This window comes from Pteronotus mesoamericanus, unplaced genomic scaffold (genome assembly GCF_021234165.1).
Source record: "Pteronotus mesoamericanus isolate MK-2021 breed Mesoamerican mustached bat unplaced genomic scaffold, CSHL_Meso_final contig_74, whole genome shotgun sequence".
In the NCBI taxonomy this organism is placed as follows: Eukaryota; Metazoa; Chordata; class Mammalia; order Chiroptera; family Mormoopidae; genus Pteronotus; species Pteronotus mesoamericanus.
Window position 1 is genome coordinate 25,015,248 of NW_026555247.1, and position 16,728 is coordinate 25,031,975.

Consider the following 16,728-nt stretch of genomic DNA (forward strand, 5'->3'; position numbering starts at 1 on the left):
GTGTACGGTTCCTACATGGTGTGTACAGCCTTGTCTGCAGCTCTGCATGGAAGAGGTCTCTGACGATGGCCCCGTCGTCCTCATCCTTGGCTAGCCAACGGCCACAGGGGAATGTCATGCACTTTCCAAGAGATGGGGCGTCCACTTCTATCCAGTCTAGGAACCAGCCTGGAGCCTTGCCTGGAGGGAGACGAGACACAGAACCTATCAAGGACTTCTACAGGGTGGCTTCCTATGGGTGACATCAGGGACTTCAAACATTCTTCCCTGCTCCACAGCTGATGCCCACAGCTCCACAATGAACGTGTTTTCCCTTTTGCTTGCAGCATTGCTAAAGTGATTCCTGTAAAAACATGCATCCTGCTGACACTGGATCGCACTCTGGGCCGCTGTCAGTGAAATTAGCAAGGACAAAGGAGCATGGACAGGAGACGACAGGAGGGCAGGGTCTGAGGGCAGGGAAGCAAGGACACTGTCCAGGGTGGAAGGCGCTCCAAACAGGAAGCCCAGAGATGCCAAAGAGAGACTGTGTTAACAAGGACTTCATGATTTCACCTTGCAGGGAGGACCCTCCCAGCCCCCTGGCCTCAGATTGTGATTCATGAACGGAAGGGAAATCAGTGAAGAATTGATGTTGCTTCCTGGGAAAAGGAGTACCCAAGCTTAAAAAGGCACTGAAAGCCTGTTCACTCAGTCCCAGGTGCTAGGAGGAGGGCTTCTTTCTGTAGGCTTAGAAGACAAGGTTTGAAGATAAAGCCAATGAGTCCAACTTTTTTGAGGATGAACAAACTTGGGCAAGTCCTTTGGCAGTAGTGTCAGTGGGCTCTAAAAAGGATTGGCTAGATCAGTGGTTCTCAAATGGGGCCCCCAGACCAGCAGCCTCAGCATCACTTATAAGAAATATAAACTCTTGGGTCCCATCCAGACAAGTCAAAGACTCTGGGGATGGGACCTGGAGACCTGTGTTTTAATGAGTTTTCCAGGTGGTTCTGATACACACTCAGGTTTGAGAACCACTGAGCTAGATCAAGGATTCTCAAATCTGACTGCACATTAAAATTTTGGGGGTGGGGGTTTAAGGAAATCTTTTTGTTTCAGAGATTTTATTTACTTATTTTTAGAGAGAGGGGAAGGGAGGGAGAAAGAGAAGAAGAGAAACATCAATCGGTTGCCTCTCATGTGCCCCCAACTGGGGACCTGGCCCACAACCCAGGTATGTGCCTTGACAGGGAATCCAACCGGTGACTTTTTGCTCTGCTGGACGACACCCAACCAACTGAGCCACACCAGCCAGCACTAAGGAAAGCTTTTAAAACCACCAATGCCCAGGCCCTACCCAAGACCAATTAGATCAGAATCTCTGAGTGCAGCTAGGGCTCCTCTGGGCTGAAGGGATCTAGGAAGTTACATCATTATGGAAGGCAGATGACACCTAAGTTTCCCCCAGATTCCTTCCAAGACGCCCCGTGGGACCTGCCTGTGGTCATTAATTTTTAGCAGGGAACAGAGGGGAGGAAAGCCAAACCTGTGTTGTCATGGCCGATCCTGACTTTCCATATGTCTCCCAGGCCCAGCGCTTCCACTGTGAAGATTTCAATGCTGTCCCTCTCGAATATGTCACTGTTGACCTTGGAGGATTTCAGGAGGCTCATTCCTGCCAACCAAATGACCCCAACATGACTGGCTGACACTGAGACCTTTCAAGCCTAGTCTGCCCGCCCCTTTTATTCTTTCCTCATAATGACCAAATTTTAAACTTTCATGAATTTTAAACTGTGCAATTACCATCCATTTGGCACCTTTGGCATATTTTATTATGGTGTGTGTCTTTTTATTGAGTTCTGCCATAGTCCTATGAGGTATGTATTTTTACTTCCAGTTTGTATATGAAGAAAAGGAGACACGCCAAGAGGCTAAGTGCCTTATTCAGGGATCATCCAGGAGGAAGTGGTGGGGCCCCAAGTCAGTGTCTGCTCTCCTTCCATGCACCTTACATTTCTACATGCAGGAAGGGAGCCATGACAAAGCCACCTTCCCCATGCTCCCTGTGGCCCCCCCCAAAGGACGGGGCATGTGAGAATTCTCTGGAGACTCTTCTCTGGATAACAGAGGATGGATGACTTCCAATGTCCCCCACCAGCCATCTCACATAGGCAAACTGTCCTGGGACCTTGGCTGTGGCATCAGTCTGAACTTTGAGGTGATTTCAATGCCATTGCCATCCCCTCCTGTCTCAGTATGCACTACATTGTCTTCAAGTTTCCTTACCCCGTAAGTCCCAGCTCTGAGACCACTCCAAGCAGAAAGTCTTCTAATATTCACAGACCCATGGCAATGCTCAAAAATCAGACAGACCTTGATCTAATGCCTGTTCAATGCCTGGTGCAATGCCTGGCTTTGCCAGTGAACATCTGGGTGGCCTGGGGCAAATCACTCAATTCTCTGGTTTCCTCAAATATAAAAAGGGGTGGCTTTGGTGCCTTCCTACAGAGTCTTTGTGAGGACTTAATAATATAATGACTATGTGCTCAAGAATGGTCCCAACACATAGAAATCCCTTGGCAAATAAAAGCAGTTGTTAGAGATCCTTAATTCTAGAGCCCATGGTTCTGGACCTATAACAATGACATACATTTATAAGTTATGACTAATTCATTTATTATATATTATCTAACCTATTAAATAATAAAAATTAATGTTTATGAGCACCATTTTGTCTCAGATATTTTACATGTTCAGTTTCATTAAATCCACAATTCTATGAGACACATTCTAGTTGAACCTCAATTTTATAAATGGAGAAAGCTAAGGCACAGAGAAATTAAGCAACTTTCCCAAGGTCACACAGACAGTAAGTGGTATAGCAGAAGTGTAAACCAATCAGTCAAGCTTGAGTTCATGCTCTACCATGACACCATTGTATTAGAATATGAGCACCCCAAGAGCATGGATAGATCTCTTCATTATTCAGTGACACTTGGCACAAGACTCTGGACCCACAGGGTTTTAAGCAAATACCTGAGGGACTGACTCCCTGAACTCACACAGAATGGCTGGACAGATAGCCCAAGTGGATAGCTGACCTTAGCACTAAATGTCACCTTCTCTGAGTACCTGAGCAGAGGCTCCTGAGCGATTCCAAATTCCGTGAGCATCTCAAATTGAGCATAGCCTGGACCCCATTGGCTTTCTTTATTCGGGTGGAGTTAGAGTTAGGGTCACCTCTACCATTAGAACAGAAGGAGAAAGCTGGCAGAAGACATGGGAAAGAGACCACTCACTGTTTGGAGTGGGGAGCCCCTTTGTTGTACTTTTAGAAGCAAATAGAATAATGTCTCCAGGAAGGACGTGGAAAATGATGAAAAACTTTAAGAAAGGCCTGGAAAAAGACTGGCTGTAGCATCCATCACCATTGCCTGGGGTGAGAATGCGGGAGGACAATGACTCACATGGCTCCGATGTGTATTTAGGGCCTGAAAGGCAACAAGGAGAACGGGCAGGAGGGCAGGGGGTCTCTACCCCTGCGGTGCCGCAGGACGGCCTTAGAAGGCTTAGGAAGAACTTCCAAAGAAAACAATATTCACAACACAGAGAGCTAAGTCGCCTCATGCAGAGACTTATAATAAAAAGGGGACTGCCTTTCTCTGATGAGGCTCGTTGTGTGCAATCTGTCATGAGTGAGAGTCATGCAAGAATATGCAATGGGGAAAGGATAGTCGCTTCAATAAGTTGTGCTGGCAAAATGGAATATTCACATGTAAAAGAATTCATTTGGGTCCTTGTTTTACACCATACACAAAAGTTGATTCAAAATAGATTAAAGACGTGAACATAAACCCTGAAACCAACTACAACACTCTAACAAGAAAACATAGGGCAAAAGATTCATGACATTATCCTTGGCGATGATTTCATGGATATGACACACCAAAATCCCAGACAACAAAAACTAAAGTAAACAAGCAGAACTACATCAAACTAAAAAGTTTTTGCACAGCAAAAGAAACTATTAACAGAGTGAAAAGGCAACCTACTGAGTGGGAGAATATATTTGCAAACCATATATCAGATAGGGGGTGAATCTCCAAAACACATTAAGAAACTCCTAGAATTCAACAGCAAAAAACTAATAACCCAATTTTAAAAAATGGGTTAAGGACTTAAATAGACATTTATCCAAAGAAGAGATACAAATGGTCAACAGTGCATGAAAAAGTGCTCATTGTCACTAATCATTAGGGGAATGCAAATCAAAACCACAATGAGATATCACCTCACACTTGTCAGGATGGTTTCTATTAAAAAAAAAAAAAAAAGGCCAACATGTTGGTGAGGATATGGAGAAATTGGAAACTTTGCACACAATTGGTGGGAATGCAAATGGTACAGTCACTATCAAAAATAGTATGAAAGTTCCTCAAAAAAAAACAAAACAAAATAGAACTACTATATGATCCAGAGATCCCTCTTCTGGGTATAGATCGAAAAGAATTGAAACAACAATCTCAACAATCTTGAAAAGATATTAGCACTCCCATGTTTATTGCAGCACTGTTCACAATAGCTACAATGTGGGGGAGGGATGGACCTAATTGTCCATTGAGAGATGAATGGATAAAGAAAATGTGGTATATACATACAATGGAATACTATTCAGCCTTTTAAAAGGACATTCCACAGTATACAACAAAACAGGTGGTCTTTAAGGACATTGTATTATGTGAAGTATGTCAGACATGGAAAATAAATACAGCATAATTCTACTCCTATGAGGCATCCCAAATAGTCAAATTCATAAAATCAAGGACTGGAATGGTGTTTACCAGGAGCTGGGGGTTGAGGGGTGGAGGGTGATGAATTATTAATCTACAGGCATGAAGTTTCAGTTTAGTGATATTAATAAGCTCTAGAGATCTGCCAATATAACCCAAACCTATAGACCATAATGGTTTGTACATACACACTTTAAGAGGATAGATCTTATGTTAAGTATTCATCTCATAATAAAATTAAATAAAACAAAACAATAATGAAGAATTCTTCAAGTGATTTTTTTAAGAGAGAGAGACAGGCAACCAGGATTTCCTTGGAACATTCTGCTGAGTCTTCCAGTCTCCCTGGGAACAATATGGGTGAACCTCGACATGCATTGTTTTCTTACCACTGTCGTCTTCTGTGCCAAAGAGCGTTATGAAGACATTGGCATCTGTACCCGCATTCTTCTTGTCTCCAGTCTTTATGGTCACTGAGAATGTGGTGGATTTATCTGCAGAAGAGGAGCGTAGAGAAGTGAGTTGGTAGATTGCTCCTCCCGTGAAGGAAGGAGAGAAAACACGTACTGAATATATGTCTATATCCATGTTGACCATTTCTATGAATTGCTTTACTTGCAGGATGTGTTGTTCTGCAGTTGCCTTTAGCCTGGAAACTTCCTGAAGGCAGAGAGGAGGTCTCCCCCACCTCCAAGTCACACAGGAGGCCCTCAACCAATAGACTTGTAGGATGCTTAGGGAAGACTTGAGGGGACTGTGAGGGTCAGAACCCTAGTCTGATTCCTCCAGGTTTAGGAGACTTTTAGGGATTGCAGTTTCAAGGAAGGGAGCACAAGCATCACAGAACTCTGGAAAGTGGACTCTTTCTTTTGACAAAAATGTGCTGAGAGCCTCTTATATGCCTGGAGGGGAGAACACAAGGCTAAGTCAGAACAAACCACAATCTATTCTGTTTTGTTCTGTTCTGTCTATTCTATTCTATTCTATTCTATTCTATTCTATTCTATTCTATTCTATTCTATTCCATCATATCCCATCCTATTCCATCCCATCCCATGCTATGTATGGTGTATACCCAGCCTTATGGTAGACTTGTAGGAATATGTTCACCCACCTCCCCATTCTTGCCATGGAAGAATGAGGGGGCAGTACAGATAGAAAGCCAGAGGAAGGAGCGGCCAGAGCTCATGGAGGAGAGAAGGAAGAGGGAGGCCTAGAATGGTGGAGAAGCAGAGGGGAGGGTGGCTGGAGGGAAGACATCAGCCCTAGTTGAGGAAACCTTTCTGTTCCAGGCCCATGTTGTCGAGGGGGTTGTTGTCACCACCACCCCCACCCTCGTCGTCCTCGCTCGGCGGCAGCACATAGGACTCATCCACTGCCAACAGCTCCCTGGACAGCTGGCCATCATCCTCCTCCATTGACAGCCAGCGCTGGCATGGAAAGTAGTACCTGCGGTGGTGGGGAATGAGGAGAGGTTGGCAATGTCTCTTTGGAAAGGTCTCATGCAGGAGACCTTAGTCATGGGCTGAGAGGTGAAAGGCTCTTGGGGGTCCCAAATGCTCCCCTGTCTATCCCTCCATGGCATTGCCCTCCTATCCTAGCTAGACTCAGCCCAGCAGTGACACTTGCCTCTAGCAGAGAACAGACGTGGGGACAAGTCTCCAGCAACCCACTAAAAAGGGCCTGGAGCAAGCGTGGTAGACCCTCAATCAGGGTCATATTGGAGGTATCTAGAGCAAGAAGGACTTTTGGGGACTGTTCCGACCCTTTCTGTAGCTAATCTATTAGCCAGAAGTACTTCAGCACAGAGGGCAGTACAGAGGGCTGTACATAGACGGTGCTCAACACCTAAGTGAAAATACTTAATGAAATGACCCAGTTTTACTTTTAGAAGGTACAAAGAGTGTGGCTAAAGAGCTGGCACCCCCGAGAGCTGGTGCATCTGAGGAAGGGAGGTCTGAGTTAGACTCCTTAGAGGCCAATGGAGGCGCCTGGGTGGAAGGAAGGCAGGCCAGGCCTGGGAGAGGCAGCAGAGTGGGGTGACTGAGGACTCACCTCTGGAGCCAGACTGGGTTTGAATCCTGGCTTATAGACATGGGCCTCTGAACAAGCTTCTTTATCTCTGTCAGAGTGGCCAGATTTAACCAATAAAATCACAGGACTCCAAGTGAAATTTCAATTTTAGGTAAGCAATGAATCATGTTTTAATATTATAAGTATGTCTTATTCAATATTGGGACAAACTTATAGTAAAAGATGAATCATTGCTTATCTGAAAAACTGAGGTTCAGAGTGCCTGCCCCAAGGCCCCACACATCAAGAGCAGGAGAGGAAGGAATTAAAACCAGCACGTCTGCCTCCTAGATTGTCTCAGCTTCCCACGAAGCTGGCGTCTGAGCCAGCTGTTTCACTCCTGGCCCTCAGCATGGCACGTGTTTATTGAATTAATGAGTGGCTCAGTACACCAAGCATGACTTTTGTTCTTTAGTTGATTTAATAAGTATTTATGATATGCCTATTTTGTGCCAGGCACTCTTCTAAGTAGTTTGTGTGGCGGGTGGTGGGGGGGTGGGGCAAGACCCAGCAATAAACAAAACAGTTGAAGTCATTACCTTACTCCCAGACCTTCTTTTCTGTCCCGGGAAGTGAAACAATGACCAAATAGAGCAGTTTATTGTAGGTCAGATGATAAGTGATATGGAGAAAAATAAACAGAGGAAGAAGAAGAAACGGCCCAGGGGCGGGGCGGGGACTTTGCTGAGCAAGCGACACCTGAGCAGAAACCTATCTAGAGAAAGCATGAGAGTGAGCCCTGGGGGAAGCAGTGCCCAGAAGAGGGGGCAGCACAGGAAAAGGCACTGAGGTGGGACCATGTCTGTTGGGTTCAAGGCATAGCAAGGAGTGAGCAAAAGGGCACCAGGACTGAGAGATAAGATGGGGACATGGGGTAGCCACCGGAAGTGCTCAGGCTCTTACGCTGAGTGAAATGGGAGCCTCAGCAGGTGGTTGAGCAGAGGAGGGGCAAGACTCTGAGGCCTGAACTGCCGTAGATAATAAGAGGTCCCAGGTGACACAGAGGGACCAGCCAGGAGGCTTTGACAGGAGATGGGAGTTTGAGACTCATGCTCTTCTGAAGGAAAAAGTGGGGGACAGATTGGGGGTGGGGTGTGAGGGGCAGAGAAGGACAAGGACATCCAATTAGCATGGAGGGAGGTGACTGGGCCTTGGTATTCACTTGTCCTTACCCTGAGCTAATCAAGGTCATGGGAGGCCAAGGCACTGTCAAGGAAGGCGGTGCCTCTCCAAGATAAAGGAGATTAGCTACTCTGATTTTGTTGGCCTGAATTTGCATAATTTTGTCTGTTTCCCAGGGCAGGCTTTGCTCAGAGTCCCTCTTGGCTTGTGAAGGGTTGGAGCCTCTCATCACAGAGCCCTTACTCTTGCTTCAATGCCAAGGGAACAGTGACATGTAAACACAACACCAACAAGGAGGGATGGTGAGGAAGAGGAGGAAATGAGGGGAGTAAGGAGTGGAGGAAGGAAGGAGAAAGAGAGAGGAAGGGGAGGAAGAGAGGTGAGTAACTAGGGGGTTCCATTCACAAGAGTGATAAAAATGCAAAATACTTGGTTGTAAACTTAACAGGAATGCGTAGCAGCTAAGTGTAGAAAATTGTAAAACATTACTGACATACCTAAAGGAATTCTTGGGTAACGGAAATGTGTACCTTGGGGGTAGCACTTAATATTCTAAATATGCAGTTCTCCATACATACATTTAATGGCATAACAATCAAAATTCCAATAGGAGGTTTTTTTTTTTTCAAATCATTTAATGTCTTGATTTGAAAAGGCAAGAATAGCTAATATTTTTGAAGAATAATGAAAGAAACCAAGGAGTGACTGATATTAAATAGATTATAGCCCTGGCCGGTGTGGCTCAGTTGGTTGGAATGTGGTCGTGTAGACTGAACGGTCTCGGGTTCAATTCCAAGTCAGGCACATAGCCAGGTATTGGGTCCAATCCCCAGTTGGGGTGCATATTCGAAAAAGCAAAGGATCAATGTTTCTCTTATCACATCCATGTTTCTCTCTGTCTCTCTCTCCCTCTCTCTGTTCCCACCCCTTCTCTCTTTCTGAAAGCAATGAAAAAAATGTCCTCATGGGTGAGGATAAAAAAATTAAAAGAGATTATAAAGCTACAATAACTTAAAAAGTTTTGGGCCACCCCAGGAATGCTAAACCAATGAAACAGCCTAAACTGACCCTAACAAAGCTGCAAGGGGAAGCAGCAATGTTCACAGCTTGTCCCTGTCCTTACCTGATTTTGCAACACTTTATCCTTTTCACCTTAAATGCCTCAGATTTTCAGAACATCTGGAGAAGTAAGCTGCACTGGCATCCTTAAGCCCATTTATCAGAAGGTCAAATGAAAGCCTATGAGGATGGAGCAATTTGTCCAGGGTGACCTGGCGAGTTCCTGGCAGAGGACCTACCCCAGGTCAGGACCCTGGATCCCAGCCATGGGGCTGTCTTATGGCCCTTCAGGAGCATCTTAATGACCTCATGGAAACCCATGACATCAGGCGATGTGTGAGCTGTGCCCCAGTGTCCCCATCTGGAGCAATCTCTTGGGTCGGTGAGGCAGAATGGAGGTGGGAGATAGGGTGAGCCTCATCACCCCCCGCCCTGCATAGAGGGGAGCCCAAAAAGAGGGCACGCTCCAAGAGACACCAGCCTACAGGCCACGAAGGTGTTTATCTCAACCAATACATATTTTTTGGGTGCCCACTACATTCCAAGCACCGGCAGGCCCTGGGCAGCTCTACAACTCACTTAGGATCTTTCTTGCTTTCCCCTCTGCCTCCCCACCCCCACCACATCTCAGGGCCTTCTTTCATTCCTATTGTCCCTTGGCCCCTTTTGCCTAAGAGGCAATGTGACCTAATGGTAGAAATATAACAGATTCATCATTGATGGCCTGGAGTTCTGGTCCTGATGCTGGGAGAGGTTGGTTCTGGAGCTGCAGTTCCACTCCCCCTGGAGGGTGATTCCTTCACCTGTCAAGAGGATGGTACCCGCTTCCCAGCCTGGCTTCCGGCGGGAGCCGTAACTCCTGAGCAAGTGCAGGTAGCTGAGGGCTGTGGGCCAATCTACCCACCATCTGCTTATGTACATCCCACAAGCCAAGCATGGATTTCACATTTTTAAACAGTTGAAAAACAATCTTAAAAACAATACTATTTTGTGACATGTGAAAATTACATGAAATTCAAGTTTGGATGTCCGAAGTTTTACTGGAGTATAGCCCCATTCACTCATTTAGGCATCATCTATAGCTGCTTTCCCTCTGCAGGGGTCAAGTAGAGTAGTTGTGATAGAGACCAAATGGCCCCCAAGCCTAAAATATTTAGAATGTGGCCTGGACAGGAAAAGTTTGCTTATCCCTGGTCCAAAGCAATAGGTCAGTGTACTGGGGGCCACTTTATACATAGAAAGACTTTTATGGGTGACTATGTCTCAGCATGGAGAGTGGCCAGTAAAGGTCTGGCAGGGACAGAATACTCAACCCTCTGAGCTGGTGGACATCAAGAACCGGACATTCCACCAGACTATCTGTTTCCTGATAGGGCCAGGGGCTCCAGGGGCTGCCCAATGAGAGGGAAGGGAGGGAGGCAATACCCACCTAGCCAGTTATGGGCCCAACTTATATTACACACTCCCCCCAACCCCCTACGCCCCCACACCCCTACACTCAGGCATCGCAGCCCTCCCCCCTCCCCCCTCAGCCCTCATTCTTAGATCATCTCAGTGGCAGGCATGGTTCCCCTTCTTCCCCACCAGCCCCACTCACGTGGTTTCATTTTTTGTGTCAGTGATGTCTACTCTCTCCAGGAACCAGCCTGCTTTGTTGCCAGCATTGTCATGGCGAATCCGAATCTTGGTCAGGGGCCCCAGGTCAATGGCCTGGACGATGAAGGTGTCTGTCTGGAAAGGGCCCAGGTAGCACTCAGAGGGGTGGCACCTCCGCACTCGCCATCAGCTTCACCCTCCCAGGACCTGAGGCTGCTTTAATACCCAAACTAGCAAGGGACACCCAGATTTGTATTGTGGGATGAGTGTGTGCATTGAGGGGGAGCTTGGGTATGTGCTGTGTGTGCACATGTGCATAAAATTCTTCAACGACCAATTTTAATTAAGTACCTGCTATGGTACTTAGCCATGGCACTGCTATGTGCCAAATGTGTAAATCCAAAATGACTTATAGAAACAGACCTGGACTTGCTCGCTGTTGAGGTGGGAAGACAAAATGTGTACAAGTGTATGTATGTGCACCGGAGGCAACAGGAGGCAGGCAACACTAGGACCCAGTAAGTGAATGGGACCTTCTTAGCTATAACTTTTGAAACTCCTTGGTCCCAGATCATAGTGGCTATAACTTTTAAAGGAAGGTACTGAAACAGAGGTAAACTGTGATCCTCAAGTCATGGGAAGGGAGTGTTGAAAGAAGAACCAGGGGTCTCTGAAATAAATCAAGTGATGAGGCCAGAAGATTTTAATGGATTGGCTTTCTTTCTTTCTCCCTCTGTGTTAGTGAGGGAACCTGGCTTTAGGACGGGGACAGGAATGGGAAAGGTGAGAGGAGGGACAGTTCGCTTGCCAGAGGATAATTGTGCAATCTAAGGACAAAGATGACAGCTGTGTTTTTCATGCTTTTCCCACTACACCGTGATGAGGGAGGTGGGTGCATTTCTTTCAATGCTCAAAAGCTCTCCTGGCATCTACTGCCTTGGGATATAGTTCAGAGTCCTCAGCCTGTCTTTCAAGGCCGTCATCCCATCTCCCTCCTCCTTAAGTTGGTTTCACTGAGCTTCCCAGAGGCAGCACCCACCACATTAACCACAGCCCTGCAGGAAGACTCGCTGCCCTCAAACTGGCCCTCCACATTTCTACCCCCACGTCTTTGTGCTGAGGTCCTGTCTTTAGAGAACACCTCTCACTGCCATCTTTGGAAATCTACGTATCTACACTGCACTCATCCACCAAAGCCCTTTACATCTCTCCTTCCCACCAAGTTTTCCCCAGAGCACCATCTTAGGGTCAGCGCTCTTTCCTTGAACCTCTGTTCCACCTCCTCAGGCCCTGAATGTCTGACACCTATACCATCTCCAGTGAGTTCCTGTGAGCTTCAGGGAGCTGGACCCTCACCTGTGCCTTTCTCATGTTCCCCACCAAAAAAGCGGGTTCTTACAGAGGAGACATTTCCATGACACCTGGTTGGATTGAACAAAGTTCACTGCTGGACACAGCAGTCACTGTGGGCAGAGCGGCCTTGGGAATCACCAGAGGGCTCCCTCCATCTGTGTCCCAACCACCTGCCCAAGGGCCAAAAAGCCCGCCCATAACCCTACCTGCCCCGGCTGAAACTTGCTGCTCTTGTCTGACTTCTTTAGGGGCCGCTCGCCTGTGTCCCCATATTCCTCTCCATAGATGGTCAGGTAGACGTTGGCACTGGTGCTAGCGTTGGGTACTTTCCCTGTGATCACCCGGACTTCATAGGTGTTGGCTGGAGACAGAGAAAGATGCAGCATGGAGGATAGCCAGGCCTCTGAGTGGACGTGAGGCTCAGCCTCTCAGATCCAGGTAGTAGGTAGAGGCAGGAAGTATCTATAAAGACTTGTACATCTACACTAACCTGGAAATGAATTTGCCCCTCCTCCCTACCCAAGACCTTTTTTCTTTTTTTCTTTTTTTCTTTCTTTCTTTCTTTTTTTTTTTTTTTTCTTGGCCATAAAGCCCAAGAGGTTGTGAATCTTGGGAAAATTCGCCCTCAGCAGCCCTCCTGCCTTCTGTCCCCAACACTGAGTTATATCGGCTCCTCCTAAGTCATCCACTCCTCCTGAGAGCCTTGAGACAAGAGCAATGCTAACCCCAGACAGGGGACTGCCCGTGGCAGCATTTAAAACACACGGCAGGAGAGCTATTAGGAAACCATGAATGGTGCCCACCTATGGGACTTGCATGTGAGAGGAGAGCCAGGCACCTCCCCCCTCCCTGAACTCCCTTCAGGGGACTGTGACCCCTGCTCAGGCTTACGCTCAGGACCCGACCCGCCGGAAGGTGCCAGCTCCACGACAATTTCATTGTCCTCCTTGCCCCAGGCCAGCCAGCGGTTCACATTGAACTTGTACTGCTCAATCACCTCCTGCATCCCTGGTCCGAACTCTTCCTCTTCCTCCTCCTCCTCACTCTCTTCCTCTTCCTCCTCTTCTGATGAGGACTCCTCTGATGAGGACTCCTCCTCCTCCTCATCCCCCTCATTCTCTTCATCACTGCCCTTCTTCCTCTTCTTTTTCATCTTCCTCTGCAGCTTGGCCTTCAGCCACTCCTTCTTGAGCTGCTGCCGCAGCTTGTCCTTCTCCTTCTTCTTCCGGGCTTCCTCCTCGGGCGTGAGCTCCACCTCCTGCACCACCAGGTGCCGCAGCCACACCATGTCCACGAACCAGCTGGGCGAGAAGCCCTCGCCTGTGTGCCCCAGACGGATCTTGAAGACCTCCCCCACATCCGCCGCCTCCAGCTGTGCAAAGCATAAGGCAGTGGCTGGGGGGTTGGGGGGTACCTCTGGCATCCTCCCCACCTCCCCTGCCTAGCCAGGCACCAGCTAGTGTGTGGAGCGACAGAATGCAGAGGCTCAGGGCCTCCGAGCTCAGAAGCTTCCACCAGCGCCCGCTCTCCTGCACATCCAGCCTCGTTTCTTGGCCCACCCTCCAGGACCTTTTGTAAGCCCCGCCCTCCACCCCGTTTATGTCCCTCTAAGCCCCTGTGATGGTCAAGATGATGTACCTGCTGCTTTTATCCCCTCTCATCTCTTTCCTTTTCTCCCTTCCCCAAACACACACACACACACACACACTAATCATGCACATCACGCTCAGTCTTACTATTCTTATTTCCATATTTTATTCCTGCAGTTCCCTCACCCAGAACGCCTTCATTCCATCCTCTACCTCTAACTAAAACCTGCTCATTCAGGCCCTGAAGCTTCATTATTACTTTCTTGTTAGTTGGAGCTTTCCTGTGATCTGTTTCCAAAAATTTTTCAGGATTAATCATATGTAACTTTTGTAATAAGCAAAGAAAAACCAAGGTGTGTTTTTGTGAAAAACAAAAATCTCACTCATGCTTTCAGAGGCCCCAGAGAGCTCAGAGGGAGCCCAGAGCTTGGTCGAGGCCCTGACCTGGATTTCCTCTTGGTCCACGCGGGCTGGTGTCTGCCCATTCACGTGGGGATTCCTAAGAGCAGGGACTATGTGCCCTTGCTTCTCTCCCCCGCTGGGCCCAGCACAGGCTGACTCAAAGGGGAGCTGGGTGAGGTTAGCTTTCTTTCTGGGGATCAGCTTCTAGGTCTTCCATTTAGTTTAAGCCTCACAGCAAGGTGAGGTCTGGCCCCGGCAGAGCTCAGAGGGGGCCGGGGGGCTCACTTGGAGCCCTTGCCAGTCAGGCCACTCTTTGGGCCCACGTCACACTGACAGGTCCTCTTCTGGGTGTTTTCCTCAAAGCCCAGTCTCACCACTTCTCCCAATTATGTGCTGGGAAAACTGAGGCTGGGGCTTTCCCATGAGTTGCTCAGTGTCCTGTAATTTTAGTCCAGACCTGAACGAAAACTCAGGTCTTCAGATTCATGAAGCCACACTGCAGCCAAGATCACCTTTGTAAGAAAAATTATCAGACCAAATGGAGCCCAGGATCCCTGGAGAAGAGAAATTGCTTCTTCTCAGGTACTTAGGGGATGGGGTCTGGGCCTGCTGGGTCCCTTCTTTAGCATTTTCCAGGTCACAGCGTCCCTGTGATCAATCTCCCCAGGGAGGCCCGCTGGCTGTCTCTGCTCCCCAGCCACCTGCCCAGCCATGAATGCATCCAGCACAACCAGCCAGCCAGCTGGCATCCAGATGTGCTGCCATGTTCCCTCCCCATGACTGGTCGCAATTTCCCACACACTTTTCCTGACGTTGACTATTCTGATCCTCCCAGTGATGAGGAAGCAGACCAGGCAGGCATTACAAAGCTAGGTTTGAACTGATGAAGAATCTGAAGTTCAGAGAGGTACAAAGCTAGGGCTTCCACCCCTCAGCAGTGCCTGGAGGGGTAGGACTCCATGAGGCCCCGTCCAGCACTAGCATTCTATACACCCGCGGCCCTGGCCCAGTTCAGCCAGGACTTCTCTCTACTGGGCATGAGCTAGGACTTTTTGCTGAGGGTCCAGCTGCTTGTGTCACACAAACACACACTGAGCACCAGCCTGAACATACTCCTTACACATACACACATTCATGTCTCATATCAAACATTCATGTGTCTCCCAATGGGCACCATCCTTGCATCCTCCTTTCCTGCCAACAATATGCCCGTATCTTCATCTCTTGTTCTCTTCTACTCAAAGGGGCATGTTGAGGCTCAGGGCACTCAAAGCACAAACAGGGGACCCCACAGCCTACCAGCATCCTGCCTGGAAAGCATGGCCCTGTCCTCAGTCCGACAGAGCTGTAGAATCAGAGGCCTCAGGGCGGGGAGTGAGTGCAGTAACCAAGGGCTAAGTGCCATATTGTGCTAAGTTAGATTTATCTACTCCAGTTCTCAGTATTGGTAGCACATTTGTATCACCAGCAGAGCTGTTCGAAGCATCCCCAGAATTTTCTGACTTGACTGATCAGGGCGTGGACCATTTTTTCCTTAAAACTCCCCGGGTGATTCTAATAAGAAGTCAGAGGTGGAAACCATTGATCTAGTCCAATCTCTTCATTTTCAGGCATTCACTGGGCCCTCTGTGGGTACCCCTGCTGCCTTCCCCACACACACCTGGAATGTGTCCTTGGATGCCCGCTCAAAGATCCTTGAGCGGCTGGACAGGAAGAGCACCTCTGTCTTGCCTTTCTCGCCATAGATCTGCAGGTAGACTCGGGCAGTGGTGGTTGCGCCACCCACATCCCCCGTCCAGACTTCAACCTCGTAGTGGACCACTGGGTGGGCATTTGGGGAGAAAAGGGACATTTAGTAATCATAACAATAGCAACATTAGTGACAAAGAAATACTTCCTAAGCCTGTACTATGTGCCTGGTGCTTCGTAGGCATGATCTCATCTAGTCTGCTCATCAATACTATAGGTAAGTACTATCATCTCCATTTTACAGATGGACAAACTGAGGCATAGAGGAATTGAGTAGGTGGTGGGAATGGCAAACCCAAGCAGTCAGACTCCAAATCCAGTCGCCCACTGCATCACAGGAATTCAGAGTAGTCAATATACCAGCTGGCAGTCTCTGCTGTGTGCCTCCCTCTGGTAGGCACCACGGGGCAGAAAGAAGCAAAGGCTGTTTCTTTTTTTCCAGTAAAGGACAAGGGGTTGAAATTATAATTTTTATTTAAATATATGTACACTTCCAATGATACCAACAGGTACATCCATACACAGAAAGTTGTCTGCATTTTGAAGGAATACTTTATCAAGCTGTTAGGGGGTGGAAATGTGTTACAGGTATGCACCACTAGAGGGCACTTCACAGTGGAGAATGAAATGTCTTCCAGAACTGAGGCCCTATTTTTTCTAAGTGACTATTTTAAGACTTGCCCTCTCAGCAATCCTGTAAGACAATATCACAATTTTTTTTTCAAGTGAAGACTTTCATTGTCAACAAGATGAGGACCTTCCATTATGACAGCAAGGTGAGAAATTAGGGGCTGAAATCAAGAGGACTGTCTGTGAGCCTAAAGAAGTTGAACTAGCAATACCAGGCTCAGCTGGGAGTGAGGGTGGGCTAGTATGTGGACAAGGGCGTTACTGTAAAGGCTGACATTCTGAATGGAGAGAACCCCATCGCCCAATTCCATTCTGCCCTTGATTCTCAGAATAATGGGCAGCCAGGATTACACAAAATTAGGATAGATAAAAAGGTGCAATCA

At 47.7% G+C, this 16,728-nt stretch overlaps 1 protein-coding gene across 2 annotated transcripts in view; it reads right to left on the reverse strand.

Annotated features, from left to right (window-relative positions):
• LOXHD1 (lipoxygenase homology PLAT domains 1) overlaps nt 1–16,728 on the reverse strand; it is a 134,170-nt gene that overhangs the window by 45,682 nt on the left and 71,760 nt on the right. For both annotated transcript variants that reach the window (XM_054583861.1, XM_054583860.1), the window contains exons 18-25: nt 15,627–15,787; nt 12,867–13,347; nt 12,182–12,336; nt 10,624–10,757; nt 6,052–6,221; nt 5,162–5,266; nt 1,526–1,654; nt 16–180 (exon numbers count right to left, since the gene is read on the reverse strand). In XM_054583861.1, coding sequence (XP_054439836.1) covers nt 16–180; nt 1,526–1,654; nt 5,162–5,266; nt 6,052–6,221; nt 10,624–10,757; nt 12,182–12,336; nt 12,867–13,347; nt 15,627–15,787 — 1,500 coding nt within the window. The remainder of the gene's footprint in view (nt 1–15; nt 181–1,525; nt 1,655–5,161; nt 5,267–6,051; nt 6,222–10,623; nt 10,758–12,181; nt 12,337–12,866; nt 13,348–15,626; nt 15,788–16,728) is intronic.